The 23,010-nt window shown below is 50.6% G+C and overlaps 7 protein-coding genes across 7 annotated transcripts; 4 read left to right on the top strand and 3 right to left on the bottom strand.

The window, feature by feature from the left end:
* Nucleotides 1-4,318: 4,318 nt before the first annotated feature.
* P153DRAFT_385118 (uncharacterized protein) lies at nt 4,319-5,706 on the top strand (the record flags this gene model as incomplete). The annotated part of the gene is made up of 2 exons (XM_033670398.1): nt 4,319-4,395; nt 4,446-5,706. 2 exons carry the CDS (start codon nt 4,319-4,321, stop codon nt 5,704-5,706), a joined length of 1,338 nt encoding a protein of 445 aa, XP_033524274.1.
* A 4,319-nt stretch (nt 5,707-10,025) lies between these two features.
* Nucleotides 10,026-12,084, bottom strand: P153DRAFT_315264 (uncharacterized protein). The gene is made up of 5 exons (XM_033664944.1): nt 11,465-12,084; nt 11,171-11,269; nt 10,831-11,121; nt 10,521-10,780; nt 10,026-10,471 (listed from the first exon to the last, which is right to left on the bottom strand). The coding sequence occupies exons 1-5, from the start codon at nt 11,655-11,657 to the stop codon at nt 10,073-10,075; spliced, it is 1,242 nt and encodes a 413-aa protein (XP_033524275.1). The 5' UTR covers nt 11,658-12,084; the 3' UTR covers nt 10,026-10,072.
* Nucleotides 11,941-12,379, bottom strand: P153DRAFT_385121 (uncharacterized protein; the record flags this gene model as incomplete). The annotated part of the gene is made up of 3 exons (XM_033670399.1): nt 11,941-12,153; nt 12,201-12,281; nt 12,335-12,379. The coding sequence occupies 3 exons, from the start codon at nt 12,377-12,379 to the stop codon at nt 11,941-11,943; spliced, it is 339 nt and encodes a 112-aa protein (XP_033524276.1).
* A 400-nt stretch (nt 12,380-12,779) lies between these two features.
* On the top strand, nt 12,780-14,663 carry P153DRAFT_366394 (uncharacterized protein). The gene is made up of 3 exons (XM_033668045.1): nt 12,780-13,178; nt 13,242-13,301; nt 13,361-14,663. The coding sequence occupies exons 1-3, from the start codon at nt 12,879-12,881 to the stop codon at nt 14,447-14,449; spliced, it is 1,449 nt and encodes a 482-aa protein (XP_033524277.1). The 5' UTR covers nt 12,780-12,878; the 3' UTR covers nt 14,450-14,663.
* A 1,774-nt stretch (nt 14,664-16,437) lies between these two features.
* On the top strand, nt 16,438-18,321 carry P153DRAFT_289539 (cytochrome P450; the record flags this gene model as incomplete). The annotated part of the gene is made up of 5 exons (XM_033663662.1): nt 16,438-16,722; nt 16,783-17,442; nt 17,500-17,606; nt 17,671-17,857; nt 17,911-18,321. 5 exons carry the CDS (start codon nt 16,438-16,440, stop codon nt 18,319-18,321), a joined length of 1,650 nt encoding a protein of 549 aa, XP_033524278.1.
* Nucleotides 18,322-19,385: 1,064 nt separating this feature from the next.
* On the top strand, nt 19,386-20,219 carry P153DRAFT_418575 (uncharacterized protein; the record flags this gene model as incomplete). Its single annotated transcript, XM_033672167.1, has 1 exon — nt 19,386-20,219. One exon carries the CDS (start codon nt 19,386-19,388, stop codon nt 20,004-20,006), a length of 621 nt encoding a protein of 206 aa, XP_033524279.1. The 3' UTR covers nt 20,007-20,219.
* Nucleotides 20,220-20,234: 15 nt separating this feature from the next.
* Nucleotides 20,235-22,870, bottom strand: P153DRAFT_396232 (uncharacterized protein). Its single transcript, XM_033671462.1, has 3 exons — nt 22,303-22,870; nt 22,072-22,247; nt 20,235-22,016 (listed from the first exon to the last, which is right to left on the bottom strand). The coding sequence occupies exons 1-3, from the start codon at nt 22,511-22,513 to the stop codon at nt 20,409-20,411; spliced, it is 1,995 nt and encodes a 664-aa protein (XP_033524280.1). The 5' UTR covers nt 22,514-22,870; the 3' UTR covers nt 20,235-20,408.
* Between the last annotated feature and the right edge of the window lie 140 nt (nt 22,871-23,010).

The following is a 23,010-nucleotide window of genomic DNA, read 5'->3' on the forward strand; positions in this document are numbered from 1 at the left end:
GAAGAATCTATTTCTATTAGTGATACAGAAACGAAAGCGTGGTTAGAAAGCTTCAGAGCTGAAGGTAGACATTGTTTTGTTCTGTAGATGTGTCAGGATACCCACACCACATCCTACGTGTTCGAGCTTGCGAATCCAAAAGGAAATAGGAATTCCAGCCTCATTTATCGCATATTCGCACATCTGTACTCAAAAAATTGAGTTGTTTTTCGATGGCGCATCCACGTGTCGAGTAATCTATCCATTTCCAGCGAAAATGTGCAGCCTCATTCCTCAGGCACAACATGAAAGCCTCAAGCCACTCCCGGAGCTTTCGGGTCTGGTAGCTGGGTTGCAAAAGGAAATTAGACAGCCACAAACCCCTAAACGATCACTGCCGCATTACCAACTGAGTGGTGTATGTCCATGCGTGCGGCGCGCTCAGTTCGCCCGTCGCCGACGGGTAGAAGGAACCATCTCCGTTTTCTCATCGCCCAGCGCACAGCCTAGCGTTGTTGAGCAACAATGGTCTGAATACAGGTTTCTCTACTAACGGGTAGCTAGTGCGTGTGATGGAAGCGATTACATCAGTCCCAAGCTTTAGGTGCGTGAACTGAAATGAAAGTTGGGTTGCTAAAACGTGGGTTAGAAAGTCGTTGGATGGATGCGTACGCCGAGGTTCGAGATTGAGAGAAAGACGGGTGGCATGTCGCGTGGACGGGTAAGATCGGAATGCCGTTGATAATTGCCGGGAGTCAGGAACGGGCATGGGAGTGCGCGTGTCGCTAGCGTTGTGACATTTGGGGAGAAGAACGACGATAACGAAGAAAGATTGCAGTGGTTGATGTTCATAAAGTTCAGAGCATATAGTGCAATGCATGCGGATATCGTGTCATCAGCCTCTCCACCAACGAAACCATCCCAATAAGTGATCTGGTCAATCAACAGATCTACGCACAAGGCACCGTATTCCCGTATGGCCATCTTGCTCTGCGTTGCCCTATTTGAGGTTGGTTGTCCGTTGAAATGCTGCACGTTTAGCGCACGCCATTTGCAGGCTGTGTTCGAAGAAACCCCAGAATGGATGTGCCAACTGTCAACAGACAATGGTGCCATGTACGGCTCGGTAGAGACCTTCCACCCAAAGAAACAAGAACCCAGACTGTCGCCGTTGAATTTCAACGGCTAAGATGACCGGACTAGTTACAAGCATCGGGGGCGCACACATAAGACAGGCCTGGAAGGATTAGCAGCTAGAAATGCTCCGAAAGGCGTACCTAGGGCACAGTAGCATCGCTCCGTACCAACCCATGCGGTCAGCCAGTAGGTTTTGGCGCAACCAAGGATTACATGGTATGGGGAGCCTTGCTCAGGTATCAGACTGGAAGTCGGTAATATCAACATAATAACACAATTTAGCACAATTCTGAAAATCGCAAAAACTCCGACAGCTCATCCTGGGTTTACTAGATACTCTGTTCTTAGTTCGTGTGGATACAGCGTTGTTATGGAGTTGCTTGTTTGGAGACGGGTTTCACTTCCGATCTTCATTAACGCCAGGTTGTGTTTGTGTATGCAGCTGGGAGCTGAAAGTGCGGATACTGTGTAAGAATGACAATGTCTGGAAGCAGGTGATTGGTTCATAACAATGTTGTGAAGAACCCTGTCTGGAGTAACATTGTGGATTGGCTCGAATACTGGTTTGTTCCACGTCAGTTTCTTATCTCCACGCCAGAACGACACCTGAAGAGGTAGTGCCTTGCAAGTCTTCGTATGACATACTCTTCCAGCTCGAAAGCGCAATATTTATTTGAAGCGGAACCCAAGACGAAGCCATGGCAACGTTGCCGAATGACGAGGCCTCATGTTGCTTAGATACTCCGCGAGCTGGGCAGGCTTGCTACACTTCCGAGACGGGGTAGTGCTGAATAAAACTCGATTTCTGAAAAGCGAGGCATCTGCGAGATTGTGTAACTAACTCGGAAGGTTTCAACCTAAACATGAAGCCTTCCTCTTTGGGCCTGGTCGGTAGGAACTTCCGCTGGGACGTCACTCGTCGGTGATAGTTTCCGCACAAGCGCGGTACGTTGATCGATCGTCTGTTAAGCGAAAGAAGCTAGGCGATTCCAAATGATCCAGAAGGCACGCATATACAAGACACCTTGGCAGTTCAACAAGCGTATTGTGAAACGTGTGCATGAAGCTGGATGGAGAGAAGCAAATCGAGGCGGAAGGTACAGCTCGTGGTCAACTACGTAGTTGTGAAGCATGAACACGCGGAAGACGTTTCTAGTGCAGGCGCGGCGCGGAGAAAATGCTCAGGATTCCATACAACGGGCGCAAACCCCAGTTAATTGCAGTGCCAATGCTGTACTAAGTCTTGAATTGACAAATAGATTGCAGACAGCGTGTCGAAAAACGGTACAAAGCCGTCAGAATCGGATGTCAGGGATCAGAGAGGCTCAGGCTTCAAGACAAGCATCCCCTGATCTTAAGATCGAGGCCACTTGTACTATGGAGAGTGGGTGCCCGTCGGCCCTTTGTGAGTGGCTGATGGAGGCAGATATCGATGGCCCAACGATCTGGCAATAGATGCGGAACGCACAGACAGCGGGGCGCAACATTACCAACTGCACCACAGGTCTGCTTGTGTGACGTAGATTGCCATCTGGAGAGAACTACCTAGGCGCGACATGGGCAAGGGATAGAATAGTCAGATACCGTACGAGATCTGTGGTTTCCAGAAGTATGTCCTTTCCGGTTGACAGGCGCCAACAGACGCGTGAGGCTGCACGAGACGACAGACAAATAAATTTTGCGATCGTCCTAGCCATAGAATCTTGCCGTAAGTATCGCCAGTGCTGGGTTGAAAACAAAGCAAAATGACGCGACGGGCATGGGCTCCGGCGATCTGACCAGTCTAGCTGTGCTCTGACAGATCTGAAAACAGGGCGGGTCGAGTGGATGGGAAGAAAGTTTTGATGAGATCGAGGCTAATCTCAGATGGAGCTCGCGTATCTGGGCGGCGATGGACTCTGATCGGGACTCCCCTGCTTCTGTGAAGGGGTTCCGAGGGCGTTCCACCAGTATGGCGAATCTGCTGCACGATGGATCTCGCAGTTATCGTAGTAGGCGCTTGGCTTGCGGGTGAGACGAGCGAAAACACCCTTTTGACACGGCGATCTAGCACTCGCAAGGGTCTGTTTCGATCGCATGCAAGGCTTGACTCAGCCTCGCTACTGTAGGGATTCGGTAGCGTAGGTCGTAAGTAATCACGGGCTACAGCCCGCGGAGGAGGACGCGCCCGCACACAACGGTAACTCGAGTAAGCTGTCTCCTCTTCTGCCTTTGCTTTTACTGCGAGTGCACGCTTACGGGCGGTGTCTCGTGTCGGCCAAGGAAACAGCGAGGCCCAACGGGCGAGCAGGCAGCTTGTCAGTCCCTAACGTTTGGCGTGGTCGCATTCGGTCGTTGGCGTCCAGAATGAGCCAGTTGGTCAGCCAGAGGTTAGTGGCGAGGTTCAATCAAGATCAGCATGATGCCCTGGCGACGTAAAAGTGGGCTCGAGATGCTCGAGATGTCTTTCTTACACATCTCGTTTATCGGCGGAAGGTGCCACAAGATCTTAGTGTCCTGCGGGGGGCCATGTTGACCAAGCAACGTGAATGGTGGCCTGGATCGCCGAAGCGTGCAGAGCAGTTAGCCCAGCTCACTAGCTCCTCTCACCCAAGTCGCCGACCCGCATCTCAAGTCCTTGGAGGCCTCGGAGGCGAAGGCGCGAGATCCCGTTGGTTGGCCCCTCACGACGCCCGCGAAATGCCATTTATGAGCGCCTGCCCCTCTGCTTTGCTTTTGGTCGAAATTCGCATCTTCGGTCTTTCAGGACTGCCAACTTCTTCTCCCTTGTTATTAGACAAGACGACAGCAAGACAGGCACGCGCTTCCACACCTCACATACTTTCCCGCCCCCTGCAGCAGATAATCGTCCGCGACACATCAAATACAAATACAAATACCTAGTACTTGTGTGCCCTGGCTCCCTCTCGGCTGTTCGATATCCGCCACCCAGCACCAGCTGCGATTATCCACGTCAGTTCAGATTAGGATAAATCCGGCTTCTTTCTCGATCCTCCGATCGTCCATCTAAGCTTGCCCTGCCCCGATTCGCGAGCATCTCTAGTTCCATCGCCGTCGGCCATCAGTAACACTAGTCCGCCTGACGATAGTCGCCGTTTTCCCCTCTTTAGCACTCATCAGTCTTTCCATCCATACATCCTACAGCCATCGCCGCTGTCTATTGTAATTGCTTAGCCGTACATTCCACAGCCTGATTTTCGCCATGCCTGCGGAACGTCGAGCCGTCCCGTCGTTCAGGCCAGTCAAGACTGAGCGCACGCACGAGGAGAACCAGGAGCGGTGCGTCCTTCTTCCTGCTTTCTAGTCTGCCCTGTACTGATTCAATGCAGTGCATACATTGCCGCATCGCGACGCAGCGACCGTAGTCTCGAGGCTCGCATTGAGTCTGCCCGCAGAGCGTCTGAGATCCACAAGAAGCGAACTGGTCGCGCCCTGCGTGTTACCGAGCAGGATGTCATCAACGAAGAAATGTATGAGGAAGAAGATGACGACTTGCCCACTCAATACCAGCGACTGAACGCCCACCTGCATACCACGTCGGTCATGTTCAACAAGAAGCTCCACGACTACATCGCCACCCAGCATGGTGTAAGGAACATGTTCATGTCACAGTACCAGAACCCTTCCTTCCAGTCCCAGCCATACAACAACCAATACGCAGCCAACTCTAGCTCATACCCACAAGGCAACAATTGGTTGAGCCCGTCCATGCTTCCTCCTCAGCAATTCAACTCCGCCATACCACAAGGCTTCAGCCAACACGTCCAGCCTCAACCTTCCAGCCCTAGTATTGCCCAACCACACGGCTTTCGGCAGTCACCTTACCACATCCCCCAACGGTCACCGCACCAGCGGTCCGCTTCCATCCAGTTCCCTCATGCGATGCCTAGCTACGAGCCATCCACGTCGCAGGCCACGAACGGTACAAGCACATCTCAGGCTGATCAGATAAGGAGGATGTCTTTCCCGCCACAGGCTTTTGAACGTTCACGTCAACGACCAACACCATCGCGAACGACTACCTCCCAGTCGACACAGCAGCCCTCGTCGCCACAAACTGTAACATCTGGTGCGTCGCCAAGTTCTGGTCGAGCTACCCCTCAACACCAGAGTGATGTCGACACGCCAGCATCGCTTGCATTCAGTCCATCCAGCTATGTCATGCACCCACAAATGCTAGGCACAAACCCTCTCTCACTGTCTTTGCCTCCTGAGTCACAGCAACTCATTGGCTCGGCATTGGATCCTCATGACCCACGTACCGCCTTATTCATGGCAGGCAGTGACAATCTCCCTCAACCGTTCGCTCCCACATATACCTACAACCCAAATCATTCGCCTAAACATACAAAGACAGTCGATTCGGGTTGCGCCACTCCCACAAATGGCATCAAGTCTGAGCATCCTGTGGCCATGCCGTCCACAACTACACCAATTTCGGATGGCTTTTTCTCCAATGAGGCATTCCTCACACCTGGGAATTGTGATTACAACGGCTTCTTTGACTTCCATGGGGACTACGCATCGCACGTCGATGAGCATGGCGCAAATGACCAGCTAGACGGTAACAACTTCGTCAACTGGGATTAGCATCCGCGTCGTTCTTTCTAGTGCTTAGGCTGACCGCAGTCTCTATTCTTATTCACTTTCATGTCGGTGCGAGCGCCTTGCTCGCCGTTCTTTCCAAGTTCTTTGACATACGTTGGTGTTGTTGAGACCTTGTACTATATGGAGACGGATTCACAAGATACACCCGTTATTTTCTTTCGTTACGACGTTACGACTTTTCGCGTCATTCATGGAGTTAGAAGGTGCATGGCCACGAAAACTATCGCAGGGATTTTGGGCACACATTGGATAAGCATCCCAGTACCGGCGCTATAAGTCGCCTTGACGGTGGCAGTTTTCCCCTCAGCGACAGATGGCTGAGGTGTAGTTATATAATAATAATCACAATGGCCAAACCTTCTCTTGTCCAATCTCTCCTTACTCCCAAACTGAACGCTGTTTTGCATCGTCATTGTCGTGGATGTTGACTTCGAAGTCCTGCTTTACCTTTAGATCTATACATGGTTTCATGAGTCTGATTGGTGATCACACACGCAACGTTCGTACAGCGTCGGGGTGACTACCGAACACGCCGTCGCGGAAGTGTAGCATAACGCAAGGGATGACAGATGTTTCGTATCTACCAATCACACTTTCTGGTTTGGATTATCTGTGTGACAGACCGTAACTCAAGTACAGACGATCCTACTTCATAACGTACACATACTAGTTTAACTGTATACAATGACTTTCTGGCTTGTGGCGAACTCGCACCATTGCGAACCATCGCCCTTCCTCCTACATCACCCATCCTCGATAGTCAACGCACACGTGTGGCCTCAGCTATTGTCAACGCACTACCGGCTGATTGCTCTGGTGCGATTCACACTCACATCCGACACTCTGCATCGCAATCGCGATCACTGTGCCTCCTTCCAATCTATCGTAATCCTTCTGGTGCGACGCGGCGGCTCGAACACCGATCTTGTTCCTACATTTGTACATCATAACTTACACGCTATCGAGGCTTTATCCTCCGCGTTTGGTGCAGTATATTGGCAGTGAGAGTGCTCTTTCCTTTCCCAGATCGCTCGAACAACACAGTAGAGTGTCTCAGTTCAAGCCTCCAAATCAAGATGCGTGCACAAGACCCTTGTACCTACACAGGAACAAGCATCGACCAGGGCTACAAGGACTCCGAATTTTTGTTGCTCATGGTTGGCCAGCTGAAAAGATCAATCTTCTGATCTTTCAATTTATGTATCTGGCCAATGGATACGTATGGATAGGCTTGCCGTAAAAAGCAACTTGAAGAGGCGTCTGTCATGCAAGTTGGCAGTCGCAATCAAGGATGCCATACCACCTTTACCAAGTACCTGGAATTCAAAGCTAGAGCAACACACCAACCTGGATTGCACAACCTCCTACTCGAGCAAAGTCAGACCATTGGATTGTAACACATCCCATGTTCTAAATGAGAATATCGTAGGGTTTGTCACCCTCAACAATGGTAAGTCAGGTCACTTTGACAGTGTTCGTAAGTTTTTTCCCTCAACCTTCCTTTTTCCATACTATGCTTGTGTTACAAGTGGCGGCAGTGGTGCGGTTGTACAACGTCTGTAGCCGAACGTCATTTTTGCTCCCGCAATTGTTTTCCTAAACCAACCTTCAAAGTCTGCCTCCCGCGTTACACCCTCCACCAATGAGAAAAGATATCGTGAAGAATATTTCACGTATTGCTTCATAATATCTTCATTCAACCACTGGTTGTTGCAGAGCTACACTACCAATCGTTGTTGCTAGCCAGAGGATATATCATCTCGAACATGCTTTTCCGGTGCAGCGTCAAGAATTCCAGGAGTGAGCAACATGACACGCAGGTTCGGGATGCCGGGAAAGACGGAGACTTACTATGGAAAGCAGGATACCGCACCGTGTCTTTGTGTATAGTTCTGGTGAAACGTTATGTATCATCGCGGTATAGCTCCCAATTGTCCTTGGACGACACTGTTGCGGTGTGTATGAAGAATCATATATAAGGGCCTTTGTTCTCATCCTTCAGGCTCCAAGCTCTTCAGAAGTAGCCGTGTCCGTCTTGACACTTTCCCTCATTTTTCCAGTCACTCGCTTGCTTATCCTCTCGGATCTGATTCTGCTGTCGTCCGCCGACCACTATGAAGCTCATCACCCTCATCCCTCTAGCTACGGCTTTCGTATTGGCGACTGCTGAACGCGCACCATGTAGGGGTTTTCCCAGCTCCTAAATTTCTAGCTTCTTCAGATTCACTAGAAACGTCTCATTGGCATCATACCTTCTCTTGAACCTTACACCTGCAGATCGCTAATCATAACAATTAGTGCGCCTCCCGAAGCACGTCAGACCTCGCTACTATTCCCAACCTCCTCCACACCATCCTCCTTATCCCATCTCCAGCACGACCAGCGGTGGAGTAGGGCCTTCTTCTACTCTCTCTCACGGTACCGGTATATCACTATCGACTGGCGTCTCACTGTCGACGGACATACCTCCTTTCACGGGTCCAGCAACCGCTACGCTCCCAACATCTACTGTTGCATCCAACTCAACAACCAGGCTTCCCACCACCATTGTCGAGACCAGTTATGTTTACATAACGTTCACTGAGCTGCCAAGCATTGCCACAAGTGTTCCGTTAGTCACCACCCGCTGCAGCCTCAATAACTCAGGTGTCATCAAGTGCACTGACACTCCTTTGCCTAGTGTCAACTCTTCTTCCACAACGAACACCAACACGGAAGCCACCCTGACCAGCTTCCCAGTTGATGGTCCGTCGAGCTTAGTCTCCTGGACTACCGGAGTTCCACTCACCACCGCCGTCTCTTCTGGCATATTGCCATCATATCCAGTCGATCCCAGCGCTCCCTTTGCTAACAGCACGACATTGTCTCACTCTACTTGGGGAACTGGTACCACTTCAAGATCCTTGTATCCAACCTCCACTGCGACAGACGCTTCGAACTCAACAAGCTCAGGTAAATACTACAGCGTGCCAACAGGATCTATTCGGACAAGCGCCCTCACCAACTCCACCACCGTGAGAACACTCACCACGACGAAGTTATCTACGATCATCTTGACCCCGACTATGACGGCTACTGGGAACTTCTCATTCACGCTCATCGACCCAACCGCTACATCGAGCGGTACCGAAACGGCTCCAGAAACAACCAAGACAACGAGTGGATACTGGGGCCCTTCTTCGTATATATCCTATTCTACCGGCATCGAGGAACCGTCTAGCACCGATACCTGGCCCAGCTCATGGGATTGGCCACCAACCACAAGTACGGAAAGCGAAGTGTTGACTCCGACTGGTGGATCGTCAACTTCGTACGAGATCGAACCTTCCACTATTGCCGAACCAGAAGAGCCATCTACTTCCAGCGTGCCAATGTCCAGTACCAAGTCCTCCGAGTGGCCGGGCACAACTGACGAGCCATCTTGGGTCTTCCCCTCCACCTTCGTCCTACCACCGCCCACCTTCCGCCCATCAAGCATCAGCAGCTCAACCATCACCGGTACCGAAGCAGTATCGGTCTCTTTCCCTGTCGACAGCCCTCCCTCCTCATACACCGACTTCTTCCCCTCGGCCTCCTCAGGTTACTATGATGGCCCGTCAACGGCATCTAACACCGAAGCGACGGCAACCAGCTTCGACATCCCTTCCGAAACGCCGACGAGCCCCCCAGATGTGGACACGACCCTTATCTGGACCAGCTTCTCGCAGACTACCTTCGAGACGAGCGCGCGCTCTACAAGCAGCGAGGAAGTCGAGCCGAGCTCCAGTGACGAGTATGGTCCGGCGCCAACGGAGGATGCGCAGGCTGAGAACTCGAAAAGGAGTCTGGTATGTTGTCGTTCTCCTGTGATATACGATTCATGCTAACACTGTGCGCAGATGGGTATGTGGTTCATGTGAGACCCTATCATCCATGGAGAGGAGCATGTCGTCATCTAATGGAGGACGGAGCGCAATGGTGTGTAGGGCAATTGGGCAATGATGGGGAAAGGGGGTGTCTGTGTGTGTATGGGTTTGTCTGTCTTCTTTTCTCCACCCTCCTTTGATCTTAGACGCTGTTTTGTCTTTCTTCTATACATCTCTTCTACTTTTTCCTCTTCTCTCCTCCAGGGTCGAGCCTTGTTCTTTACTGAACGATTAGTCGAATAATTATCACAGTCAACCCCTTCTTCTACTTGCCTCCTTCGTCCATGTGATCGTTCCACTAACAGTTCATGACAATGCAAGAGATCTGTGATGATGCAAATACAAGTCCCACCTCACGTTTGCACCTTCACTCCCTTCAACTCATGGATCTCGAAGTGACATTAATCATCATTCATTTCTGTTTTGATATCGTTTAAGTTCTATCAATTCCCTGGCCCTGTGAAGTTCCCTATAAAAACCACCAAGATCGCACAATACGCCGCACTCGCAGCGAACAGCTCGTGTCTCGCCGCCTTTGTCACAAGACTCATCGCGGCGCTGAACAACAAGGTGAACACGACAAGAACACCCACAGCATTGAACGTGTCCCTTGTATTAACATTGGTCGTCGTCGTAGAGCTTGTCCCATTTGAGGACGGATCTGTGACGATGTGGTCCGTAGTGCTGGTCAAGTGATACATGGTAATGACCGGGATAACAAGCAAGATGAAGATGACAAAGGTAATGAGGATGTTGACCAGCGTGTCGATGCGCGAGCTGCTGTAGAAGGAGATGAATTCGTTCGCTGTCTTTTCTTGGAGCTCGGGGGTGCGGAAAAACCTCTGCGTATTCGTCAGTCCTGCGAAGCTTTACTCAAGGAGAGTAACGGACCTGTAGCGGCGGCTGAGCGGTTCGGAATGTTTTCTGCAATAGGCGATCAGTCTGCCCGATGAGTGTCTCTACGCCACCATCGAACGTGGCCCATTCGCGGCCGTTGTGTAGCGACACAATGTCTTCCTTACTCCGGATCGAGTCCATTTCGGCATCCATGAGTGGCTTTGCATTGTGGTGGTAGCGTCGCAAGCTGCGGTAATTGCGATCTGATGGCTTTTGGAAGGACTCGAGTGTTCGGGCCTTGATCAGAACCTCATCTACACCCGTTAGCCCTTTATGTCTATCAGAAGTCCTAATGACCACGAACCATATTCCATCAGCTTCTCCCTAATTTCGCGAAGGATGACTCGTCGAGTACGTGAATCGCCTTCCACACTGGCCTTGTCTACGTCGAGTTCTCGAGAGCGGAGTCGATCAGGGTCTTCATCGAGGTCATCCCAGTCGATCTCATCGAGCTCTTTCTCCAAGCATGTGATCTCATCTTGCAGATCGAGCAAGATACGCGAATGTAAGTAACTGAACGAACGGTACAAAGAGAAATTTGCTTCGCTGGACTGGAAGGCAGCGAGTCGAGGGAAGCCGTTGGGGGTGTTGTCAACTGAAGGGCATGAGTCGCGATTTGACGTGAGGATGTGGAAATTACATACGCTTCCGCGTCCTGTTTTCGAGAACGTCCTCGGGCTCGGGCTCGGATCTAAACGAGCCTGTGATCCGTCGCAAAAACTTTGGTCGCGCTTTTTCGTCTTCTGTTTATGTCTTAGTCTTTGCTCGTGCTCATCACAATGCACCGCGTCCAATTTGTGGCTTGCTTTCTGGCGGTTAGGCTCATGCGAAGGATGGCCAGAAGGTGGGATATCACAATGATGCTCTTACACCGTTGGGACCGGGGTACTATTGAGTGGAAATTTGGGGGCCAATTGTGAGTATTGGGGGTTACCTACGGGGCTGTGCAGTCTGACCACCGTTGACCGATGAGTTGGAATTCGAAGATCCTATTGTTGAACTGCTGTCGTCTCCAATCTCGATGATGGCGTCTCCTCTCAGCGTTTCAGCATTACTGGTCGGCGATGTTGGTGATTGAGAGGGCTTTTCGTCTGAAAACGTGACGCCGGTCAAGCTGCGAGGAGGGGCCATGGTAAGGCAGCAGGTAAGCGCGACCGGTACAGTGTCCAATCACTTTGAAGTTCTTGTACAGCGACGACACTGGGAAAAATTGGAAACTGATGTCAAAAATCAACTGTGGCTCGACGTTCGACTGCGCTGTGGCGGGTATAAGAGCTCTACGTATGCGAAGAAGAATGAGGTGTACAAAGGAGCGCTCAGCCCGGACAATCCCAGCTCAAGATGCATGAAAGCACACGACTATTGGCTATGAACACAGCTCATCCGGTGAACACAGCCACGCATAACGAAAGTCTCAGCCACGCCTCTCCAATTTGAGGTCCTTCTCACGTATCCAGGCACCATTCTTGTGCATTCCACCCGTCAGATAATCAATAAGCTGATACTCTACGTATCCACCTCTTACGTTGTACTGTGCCTTGTAAACTGTGAAGACGCCCTTGGTCCTGACGCCGTTCGAAATTTGCGACATGTGGACGACATCCGTCTTTCTGAAGCGCGCGCTTTGCTACAAAGACGTTAGAAATGAGAGTGAGAGGAAACGGAAGAGCTCACCATGGCTGCATTTGGGTCTACACGCACGCCTGATTTGACATCTGGAACGGCGTCTTCAAATGGCTCTTCCATGTCCAGGATCTGCAGCTGTTCGTCAGCCTCTGTGAACAACGCCTTACTGTTGCGCAACTGACCTCAGCAACCTGGACAGGCTGAACTTCAAGCTCGAGAGCAGACATTGTTTGGATAGATGCTTGGGTGGGCGGGGTAGCCTTGCAAATGGTGCCCTCGAGGGCGAGAAGGCTGTTGTTATTATACTTGCGCTTGTTTGCTATTGCAGGCCTCCTCAAAATACTGGTATGCAGCCCAAGGCAGCCAAAATGTGACTGGTGTAGTTGGTGGAGTATTACTGGCACAGCCACGTGCCAAAAATGGCTTCTTACCGTTCACCAGCACAGCCATCGGTTCTCGCTGCCAGCCATGGATGGACCGGTGTGATTTATTCCCGTCATTGAATCAGCCCACATGTGCCGAACGGGTCGGATCGTATCAAAGGGGAAGGTGTTTCGGCCCCCATAACGGGCGGGGCTATTAAGCGCCCTAAAATCTCACGGTGTAGCGCCTCTTACCACACATGTCCCGCATAATTGGGGTCTGGAAGATGGCTGAACCAAGCCCTTATTATGGGTGGCTGCTGCGAACACCGTCAGCCTCAAAGCCTTACTTTCACCATTACCAATGGCTCTGCAGTGGGAGGGCACATCGTCGCGCATCGTAGACGCAAAGGAGACATCCATCGCCCCGCGACCCACGAACACAAACCCTCTCAAGAACAAACTCATCCATGCAAACATCCAGGTCTCATCCATAGAAGATATTACGGACCCTAATGCGCAATACTCGCTGAACGACGATTCCATCGAACCGAATAGCCCAAGTGCCGACGATGTGGTTTACAAACAGCGTGCTGCAGAGATGCAGATGTGGTGGGACGAGGCCATCGCGAAGAACATGAACTTACCAGATGGATACTCAAAAGTAAATCAACTGCACTTACTATGATCAATACGAGAACAAAATAATACTAATAGTACGCCTCAGGTTTCAGTACTTCTGATCAAGTGGACTTTCGACCTGGACGAATTGCAGACAGAGAAGGAGGTACGTCGATGAGAGGGCGCGTCACACGAACACAAGACCACCTACTGACTAGTAAATAGGTCGAGGAGCTTGATGATGTATTCCGAAATGTCTACCACTTTGACACAGAGACGGTCGAACTGAACGTAAAGAGCAAACCGCAGCACCAATTGAACCGTCACATCAGCGAGTTCATCGAGAACCACGACGGGCCGCACAACCTGCTGATCGTATACTATACTGGGCATGGCCAGTATCGTGAGGACAGCAAGTTTTTGGAGCTTACAGCTAGCATTAACCCTATCAAGGGCAAGGGTCTTAGCAAAGACGCTCGCGCCAATTGGAATAAAGCAGAAGAGAAACTTCGCGCAGATGAAGTCGAAGGCGACGTTCTAACCATATTAGATACATGCTACTCGAGCAACCTCGTGAAATCTGGGAACCAAGATACGAGGAAATTCGAGTTACTCAGCGCTTGTGGTTTCGACCAAACCACGGCAGCACCTGGCAATCTTTCGTTTACTCGAGCACTTATTGATGCCCTGAAGGATCTGGCTAACGTGTACGTCGACCGACCTTTCTCAACCTTTCGTCTTAACCAGTGCATCCTCCAAGACAAGCGCCGCCACGATACACCTTCAGCACTTTGGTTTCGCCTATCCAACGAGCAACACATCCTACTGGCGCCTCTCAGGCCAGAGAAAGAACACGCTCGCCAGAAAGCAGGTCTCTTACACACACCCCGAGGATTCCTGACGCTACGATTTGCGCTGAGAGACGAATCTCTGGACCGCGAGCAGATCGAGTCGCTGACGAAAAACCTGTCGAAAGCATTCAACACCAAGAGCTTGAATGGGAAAGGTCTTATTCGTTTGAGGAGGATCGACTGGCTTGGCATCAAGCCAGCTTCAATCACACATTTCGAGCGCGTTGCGCTGGTCATGTTTGTCATCACGCAGTGGAAGAAGGTCGTGCTTAAGAGGCGTGAGCAGAAGGGAACTCAGGAGGGTGTGGGCATGGAGATCAAGACTGCTAAGCCTCCGCCAACACGGAAACGCACACGCGAGGACGTGAGTGATGATACGAATCCAAAACGGCAACTTCTTCGCATCGACCAACCTCCATCGCCGCCTGTTTCCACCTCGTCGCGTGTTCATGACGAAGACTGATCTTAGCGCGAAAAGTCATATGTTGTGCTTTACTTCGTTTCGTTTTTGGTTTTGATTGAACTGTTAAGATACCCGTGGCTGTACACACTCGAACGTTTCTGCATATCTATGCGTTGGCTTTTTCTGTAACACGTGTACCCACTGGCCTTCTAAATCCATTTGTAGAACTTCACGGTAGTGAGACCCTATCTAAGTATTGTAAAGATTTCTGTCCAATGCTAAGCTCTAAGCAGTGCGTGACCAAGCTTGCTCACTATCTGCAACTACCTTAGGCAACGGCTGCTAGTGACCTTAGTACCCCGCTGAATTAGTCTCTCCCCGCTGACTAGACGTACAGCAGATCCCACCCCGCCTATGAACCATTGTTCGACATCCGGAACCTGACTCGAGCGCAATATTGGATCTTCGATTGTCCTCAAATTCGACCACAGATGCTCAGACAACGCTATAGCATGATATACTCGAAGACGAGAAACATATCAAGATCAACATTCGGGTGCGCTACATCAGTAGTCTCAACGCTGATGCCGATAGGTCGACTCGCATCTTGTGTAATTATAGGGTAGTGACTGGGAGTTGGAACACAAGGACCCCCAAACAAAGCCAGATATTACTACGAAGCGGCCACAGTTCCAGGAGGTTCTAGATGCATACAATCAGGCGATGTCTGCAGTTGCACGCTCAACAGTATCTAGTTGATAGAGACGTTTTCTTATCGAGCCTTACGAACGGACCGTTCCCTGGCACGACCACAAAGAAGTTGAAGTACCCACACACGCCTGGACACGTTCGACATGGTTCCTGAATCAATCACACATGCTCAAAGCAAAAGGCCGGCTACCTATCGGTACCCTGAAAACAGGGACACAACCGGCTCATGCCATAAATGCCCAAAACCTTTTGAAGATATGGCCAATCACAAGATTTCTGCCATTCGATACCGCAAACCAAACCGGGTAGACCGGATATAGTGTTCTTTATGTAGGAGGGCACCCCCTCACACGGCCCACCGAAATTTATTCAACCAGAAAAGACGCAAGGTGATAGACGTGACTTAGGTACGGATCATGCAGTTATATCGCCAAGTTTTAGTGTTAGAGGGAACATGCCAAAGAAGGGGTAGTGCCAGGATGAACAGTTGGAGACAACTCCGACATCTACGGTAGGCACGATAACTCACCCCGCCTCTAAATAGGTCTCCGAGGAACCGTGACGTCGCCATCCACGAGTCTACACAAACCTTCCTCTACAACATGTGAGGCATGGGGTGTACTACTTACACCTACATGGGACTGGACAACACAGACAAGGATATCTTGCGATGACACCACACATCCAATTGATCTCGGCCGTGTAAACATGTAATTTACGCGGTCTTGCGGTTCTACTTGGCATCAAAATACAAGCATTTTCGCTCGCGCCTAGTCGTATGTCCCGTCGGTAGGCGGGGACAATGTCAGTTCGTACGATTCATCGTCTTAAATGGGGTTCTCTTCTAACGAGATTGACCTGTGGGGCACGTCCCGTGGCATGCGTGCCGAGTAGGTATTTAATAACTCGACTAATTATGCTTGCTAGGTCCAATAGCCGCATGGAGAACTTTCAAGGCCAATGAACTGTGGGACAAATCAGGGTACCTAGCTTCCTGCGATCCTTTCGACTTGCAGCGTGCCATGAAGAGCCGCCGAGCCCCGCCTCACTAGTCCTAGACCGAGTAACGACAAGTACCGAACAGATGACACTTGCTGGCGCGTGGGCTGGAGGATCTCGCGCTACTTGAGCCCTTCGGCTCACCGTCGCTCGAACTTCGAAGGAAGCTGTCGTGGCGCCAGTAGCTACATAAAGATGGCATCTTCGACGTTAGTTTCGTCTGAAGGCTACTCGAACTACCGCTCCGTCACGGCGACAAATCTCGCGGACAGACAGTTGTCTCACGGCAACATATTTTCTGTCTTTTGTATCAATCGACCATCAAGATGGCGCAGCCTATGGGACGCATAGAACTCGTTCACAACAAAGCCCTAGTTGCTGCGCTTGGCCTATTCACCCATTACATCCTCTATGCAAGCGAATGGGATACAGAGATTCCTCGATTTCTCGCAACCTGGTTGCTTGCATTCGGCGGTATTGCAGCCGCCGAGTACACATATAACCCACATGTTAACACCGTCGGCGATGTCTTTGTGATAACTAGCACTACAGCTGCTATCTATTTTGGCGCCCTGTCGGCAAGCGTTCTCATCTACCGAGGATTCTTCCATCGCCTTCGAAATGTAAATGCAGGCTTTGAAGCATCTTGCGTGTTTGCTCGTCGCTGACTTAATCGATGACAGATTCCTGGTCCATTCCTGGCACGTTTTTCCAAGTTCCACAGCATCTTTGCCGGAGTCATTCCAACAAACTTTCGATACTTCAAGTCAAGCGAGGCGTTACATGAACGATACAAGACCGATGTCATCCGAACTGGCCCACGCGAAGTTACAGTTTACTGCGCAGATGCCGTCCCACTTATCCACGGTCCCATGTCAAGGTGCAGCAAAGGCCCATGGTACGGTGCGGTGAACTATCTCAGCGGTGTATCGCTACAGACAACACGTAGTAAGGAGGAACACAAACAACGACGGAAGATTTGGGACCGCGCCTTCAACGCCAAATCTCTCCGCGACTACGAGCCTAGACTAAATCGACATGCACTTGCACTGATGGAGAAACTAAAGGAGCAAGCTAAGAAGCCATCTGTACGCATCACAAACTGGGCCAACTTCTACTCTTTCGACGTAATGGGGGACGTTGGTTTCAATCGCAGCTACGGTATGGTGGAAAAGGGTGAAGAGGATGCTAGCATTAAACTCCTACACGAGAGCATGGAACCTCTCAGTGTCTTTGGCCACGCCAACTGGGCGTTGAATCTCGTATCTCGTACAGCAGTTGGATCAAAGAAGCTGTTAGACCATATTGAATGGACATCTAAAGCTTTGACTGAACGAGTAAAGGTTTGAGACTCTTGCTGAGAATGATGATCATTAGACTTGGCTAACAGTATTTATCAGTCCACGCCTAAGGAACACGATATCTTTGGCTACCTTATCGATCCAAATGACCCGAAGGTTACGATAGAGATGGTTGCTGATGCGCGTCTGTTGGTAGTAGCTGGAAGGTAAGTTACCAGTTTCCATCCAACACGACTTGTGCAAGCTTGAATGCTCATATGATCTCAACAGTGATACCACAGGGGCCACTTTGAGTTTCATCTCTTATGAACTCTGCAAGAATCCCGAGGTCCAGATCAAACTTCGCAAAGCCATTGATGGAATCAAGCCTGAGAAGTCGTTCCTCGATGTGGAAGATGTTGCGAACTGCGCATTCCTCGACGGAGTCATCAACGAAGCTCTGCGATTGCACCCTGCTGTACGTTTTCGGCTCACCGTACACATCTAACCCATGCGCTAACAAATCTATAGGTACCATCGGGCGTCCAGCGTGAGACACCACCAGAAGGCATCACCCTCCCCAACGGCACATATATCCCCGGGAGTACCTTGGTTTGGATGCCCATCCACTGTATCCAGCGAGATCCACGTTACTTTGAATCCCCACTCGAGTTCATGCCTGAACGCTGGACTGACGAGAAGCCCGAGGCTATCATGGACAAGCGTGCTTTCATGCCATTCGGTACTGGTGTGTACAGTTGCGTTGGCCAAAAACTCGCGATGGCGGAGTTGCGTAGCGTTGTTGCGAACTGGATGCGCCTGTTTGAGATGGAGTTTGCGGAAGGCGAGGATGGCAGCACAATTGTGAACGAGAGCCGCGACTGTTTCACAACTAACGTGGGCAAGGTGGATGTCAAACTGACGCCGAGATACGAGACTTAGACTGAGCATAGTAAGGCTTGGTATTGCCTACATGTAGACGATGTTCAGTGGTATGAGAAGAACTTGCCCACACTTCTCCGTCATGCGAAGTTTCAATGTTGTCTATATTCTTGGACTCATTTGTTTTTGTATGTTTATCATGATTAAGGTGTTTATGATCTGTCAATAACGAATCAATGCCAACTCACTTTCAATACGTGCAACGATAACATGGCACAACACTGTGACGAGCACGAAGGCCAAAAACAGACAGTAAAGGGCCACAAGCTTGCGATCAGACCTGCTAGGGACGAGACAGTTGTCTGGGTTTGTGAAATATTCTTTTTGATTGGCAAATAAGTCCTGTTGTTCTATGAAGTAGCCACAATATTGTCAGTAGTCGCCCTTGAGCTTCTCCCTTCATCTTAAAATACTCGCTCGTTTTTGCAACTCCTTCGCGGCTGCCGTTTTCTTTGTCTCAGTATGCTTTACGACGACGTTTTTGTTGATCGTATACGCGATTGCGCTTCTCCCTAGTCATAGTGACGAAACAATTCAGATCATGGATCTCAGCATATATGTTGTCACTTCCTACTATCTTTGCGCGCGATACCTTTTATTGTTCCTAATTGTCTTTCATCATGTCCCAATAATGTAGATGTCTCATTTTAGCAGCTATTGGATGCATTGCATTGTCTCGACACAGCCTCAGCACTCGGCTATCGTAAGAAGCGATTTGGTGCAAGTTCGTCGCATCTACTAGTACCAACAGATGGTGTTTCTCAATCCGTGAACTGCGAATAATTAGACGATATGTTGCTTCACCAATCGTTCAGGACAAGTAGCACTACTTTCGATGTAGTCTGACATAGAGATGGAGCATTCACTCACTTTTATGTAGAGTGACCGCCAGATGAACACTGTCAACCAGAAGACCAGCGTGCTGGAAGGCCTTCACAGGCTCTATAGCATGTCCTATTTCCTATATCTTCCTACCTTCTGAGGCCTCTCCAGGTCTTATAGTACAAATTCAACTCTACACAACCCACCAGCTTCTACCAAATCAAGTACACACCAAACTACGAATGGAACACCAGCCCAGAGCACCACTCAAGCTGCGACGATGGACCTCCGAAGACGAGCAAATGCTCCTGAACCTTCGAGACCGGGAAAAGAAAGACTTCACCGACATCGCAAAGATTCTAAACAGAACCACAGCTGCCGCCATCCAACACTACTCCGTCCTGAAGCAGCAGAGCGAAGGCAGGTTCGTGGAGTGGACCCACGCCATGGACGAACACATCATCAACGGCCGTCGCCGTGGTCTACACATCAAGACCATCAGCGTGGAAATGAAGCTCACAGCACATGCCGTTGCTGACCGGTGGTATACGCTTCTGCGCGAGAAGAAAGTCCCGGAAGATGTTCTCGCCATCTGGCGGCGCAAGAATGACGTTGTGTTCACGCTTGAGGAGGATGAGGTTATCTTGCGCTTGTGGATTGAGATGGAGGATGATGAGCAGCTTGTGCGTATGGTGAGCTTTCGTGGGAAGTCGCAGAGTGATATTCGGGAGCGGCGTATTGAGTTGGTGTATGGTTCGTCGCCGCTGTATCAGAGGTTGTTGGGCATTGGGGATGGGGGAGGGAATGCTCCGCATGCATTGGACAAGGCGTTGGGTAAACCGAGGTATGGTTGGATGACATAGATTTGTATGTGGGAGTGGTGGCATATAGTTATGTGGCTCGACTCCATGTAGTAGTATGGCACATGTTGTGGTCGTGGCTTAACTAACTTGGTGTGCTCGATCTCGGGCAGTCCAAGTGCTAATCGGTCTTTGTTGTCATGAACCAAGAGATTGGTCTGCCAGTCAGCAACACTAGTTCTGTCTCGAATACCGAGTCAATGGCATTATCTTCTACTAGAACCATGCGATGAGAATTAGTGACTGAATTCTCCTAGAAGGGCGGTATTGTGTGTTAGAAACAAAGCGAATGAGCTTGTTCAACTGTACATGGTCGTGTAGGTAATTGAATCATCTTGCCTGTTAGCTTTTCGCTATAGCAGAAATCAGACCCAACAATGCACCAAGCCAATCCAACATAGTCGTTCAGCGATACGTCCTCTCCTTTTTGATTCTCCCATCCTCGCAATCTTTCTTGCCATCCACACTCCTCAATGCAATATAACCCACATCTTCACTCTTATCCACATCCCCCAACTGCACCTTCATTCTCTTCAGCAAGCGCGCTCGCTCCACGCCGTCAAGCCCTGAGCCACCCACCGGCGCCGCAATATACGGATTATCTCGTGTAAAGGACGACACATAGTCGAAGATATCGGGCGCCACAACTCCAAGCGACAAAACCAAGCTGGCAGCGCCAAACACCAGCAGCACAAGCGAACACGCGATCAACGACACCACCCACGGGATATTCGCCTTGTAGATGGTGATCTGGCGGGTGAAGACCGCATCCGTGCTCTTCATGGTCATGCTGGGGAACGGCTGATGGGTCGTCGTATTCAGCGACGACGTCCCGTACGGGTCGTTCCGCGTACTGGCCAGCATCCAGCGGCTGGAGTCCCAGTACGTATTCAGCACTCTGGTCAGCCGCTTGGACATATCCTCTGCTTTTATAGTGGTCCAGTTGTGGTACGACGGGGGAGAAGTCGCATCGTGTGCGCCCCAGGAACTCCATGGGTTCTCTCCGTAGACGTAGTTGTCGATGGGATGGTTTTTGTATATGGATGTCGTGCCTGCGATGCCGGGGATGTGTCGCGTGAAGTATGTGTACCAGTGTCCGACGTTTACAACGTCCCATGGGAGGCCTGCCGTAGCGTTCCGATCTGCCCTCGGTATTGAGAGGCGGCGGAGGCGTTCGACGACACACGAGGCTGAGCGACAAGTCACCTCTGCTTCTACCAGAACGCTTCCCAAAGAGCACTCGTAAAGAAACGCATCGCCGTTGAAGTTATTAGCGCCGTAGAGAAGCTTACTTGGTATCTCTCCAGTTGTGTTGTCTCCTTTGGCGTTGACTCCGTAGATGAAGAAGCTCGTCTTGCTAAACATGCTTCCGGCTGTGATGACGGACGAATCCGTCCCATTGGCTAGGATCTCATAGTAAGGATGGCGAGCGGTTCCTAATCCATTCAGATAATCGATAGTGTCTTGCGTTCCCGGTCCGGCAATCTTCAGTTCACAGCCCAAATGCATGTACTCGGCCGGAATTGTAAAATTGGAATCACTGCCTTGTCGTAAGTTCATCACGTTAATGCCAGTCAACGAAGCATAGCCCAGGTTGGTGTTGTCGGCAACGGACATCCAAGGGCGTTCAGTGGCGTTTCTCGCTTCGTCTCGTTCGATTTCTGCAAGACGGGGTATCTTGGGGTGGACCCAGGCGTCTGTAGTCGTGTTGTCTGATGTGTCTGCAGTCGCGAGGCTCGCTGAAACTACTGCACTGACGAGATTCACCGCATCGACGTTGTCGGACTGACTCGGAAATGCGCTGGCTGCATTCACGTCGGCATAGTAGACGGGTCCCACATCGGACACGGTGGAGTTGGTCTCGTGCATCAATCGCAATGCACTCTGCCCTCCGAGGGGAGATAGCATCCATAGCACAAGAATGCTGAGCGAGAGGATGTCCACGGAATGAAGGGCTACCGCATGTCCAAATGCAGCGACTAGGCTTTGACTCCCAATCAGATGTTCCAGAGCCTGTTATTGTATCAGTATGGTCTTTTCGAACTGAAATTACACTGAAAATCCTCACCCCCAGTGTAGTCCCCCTCTCAGCCTTCCACAACGCAATCTTCTTCAAGCTCCTCCCACCCAGCGCGGCAAACACAAGAGGAAAAACCGTCGGACCCAGAGTCGTTGCAAACTTGACTGCCTTGCCATGGTCTGAGATTGGCTCGCGGTCCAGTCGATAAGCCAAAACAGCCAGCACTACAACGAGCGTCAGCGCCGTACTCGGAGAAGGAGAGAATGCAGTCATTCATACCTATAAACGCGATGGGCATGAGTAGTAGAACCAAGTCGGCGACTATCCACAACGAGAAGCCCCCCACGCGCCTTGGTACCGTAGGCCAGCCAGCAACTTTGGGCACGCGGCCATGAATGCTGTTGTTTGATTCATTGGGATCGACCTCGACTTCACAATAGATAACGTCTTCCTTTTTACTCGAGCCGGGCAAACGAAGCGGGAATCGCATCGTGAACACTACAGATGAGAGGTACCAACTAAACCCACAAGTCCATGAGTAGCCTTATGGTTTTAACTCTGGGTGGCAGTGTAAGCACTATCCGTCTATGGGTGGTCTGCCCTGCCAAGACGCCACAACGTTGTCTGATGTGAGTTGTTTGGACATCGCTCCATACTACATCTGCAGGGATAGACGTTGTTGTAGGTAGTCCAGAGGTTCGTCGAGCAAATGCACGAGTGCGCAAATCTCTACCTGCTAGTCTACAAGACCACCGTCTACAAGCAGACAGCACTCGGCATAAAGGAAGGAGATGCCATAGTCAGAAGAGACACCAGAGCCATACATACCAGCCCGCGCAAAACCTCCATACACCGACAAGCACGCAGCGACCAAGGCAGACCAGACCAGCCCAGTAGTAAAGATAAAATAGATTGGGGCTGAAACCAAGCACCGCCAAGCAGTGATTGGCCAGTCCAGCGCCCCATGTTCCGTTCCGCACGGCGCGT

The sequence above is a fragment of the Dothidotthia symphoricarpi genome (assembly GCF_010015815.1).
Source record: "Dothidotthia symphoricarpi CBS 119687 unplaced genomic scaffold P153scaffold_9, whole genome shotgun sequence".
In the NCBI taxonomy this organism is placed as follows: Eukaryota; Fungi; Ascomycota; class Dothideomycetes; order Pleosporales; family Dothidotthiaceae; genus Dothidotthia; species Dothidotthia symphoricarpi.

Coding starts and splice junctions, on each gene's coding strand:
- P153DRAFT_315264 (XM_033664944.1), bottom strand. CDS start 11,657: ATGGCCCCTCCTCGCAGCTTGACCGGCGTCACGTTTTCAGACGAAAAG. Junction 11,270..11,464: donor TGGTCAGACTGCACAGCCCC/GTAGGTAACCCC, acceptor AGACATAAACAG/AAGACGAAAAAGCGCGACCA. Junction 10,781..10,830: donor GGAGAAGCTGATGGAATATG/GTTCGTGGTCAT, acceptor TAACGGGTGTAG/ATGAGGTTCTGATCAAGGCC.
- P153DRAFT_366394 (XM_033668045.1), top strand. CDS start 12,879: ATGGCTCTGCAGTGGGAGGGCACATCGTCGCGCATCGTAGACGCAAAG. Junction 13,179..13,241: donor TACCAGATGGATACTCAAAA/GTAAATCAACTG, acceptor AGTACGCCTCAG/GTTTCAGTACTTCTGATCAA. Junction 13,302..13,360: donor AATTGCAGACAGAGAAGGAG/GTACGTCGATGA, acceptor ACTAGTAAATAG/GTCGAGGAGCTTGATGATGT.
- P153DRAFT_396232 (XM_033671462.1), bottom strand. CDS start 22,513: ATGCGATTCCCGCTTCGTTTGCCCGGCTCGAGTAAAAAGGAAGACGTT. Junction 22,248..22,302: donor CATGCCCATCGCGTTTATAG/GTATGAATGACT, acceptor CGCTCGTTGTAG/TGCTGGCTGTTTTGGCTTAT. Junction 22,017..22,071: donor AGAGGGGGACTACACTGGGG/GTGAGGATTTTC, acceptor ATACAATAACAG/GCTCTGGAACATCTGATTGG.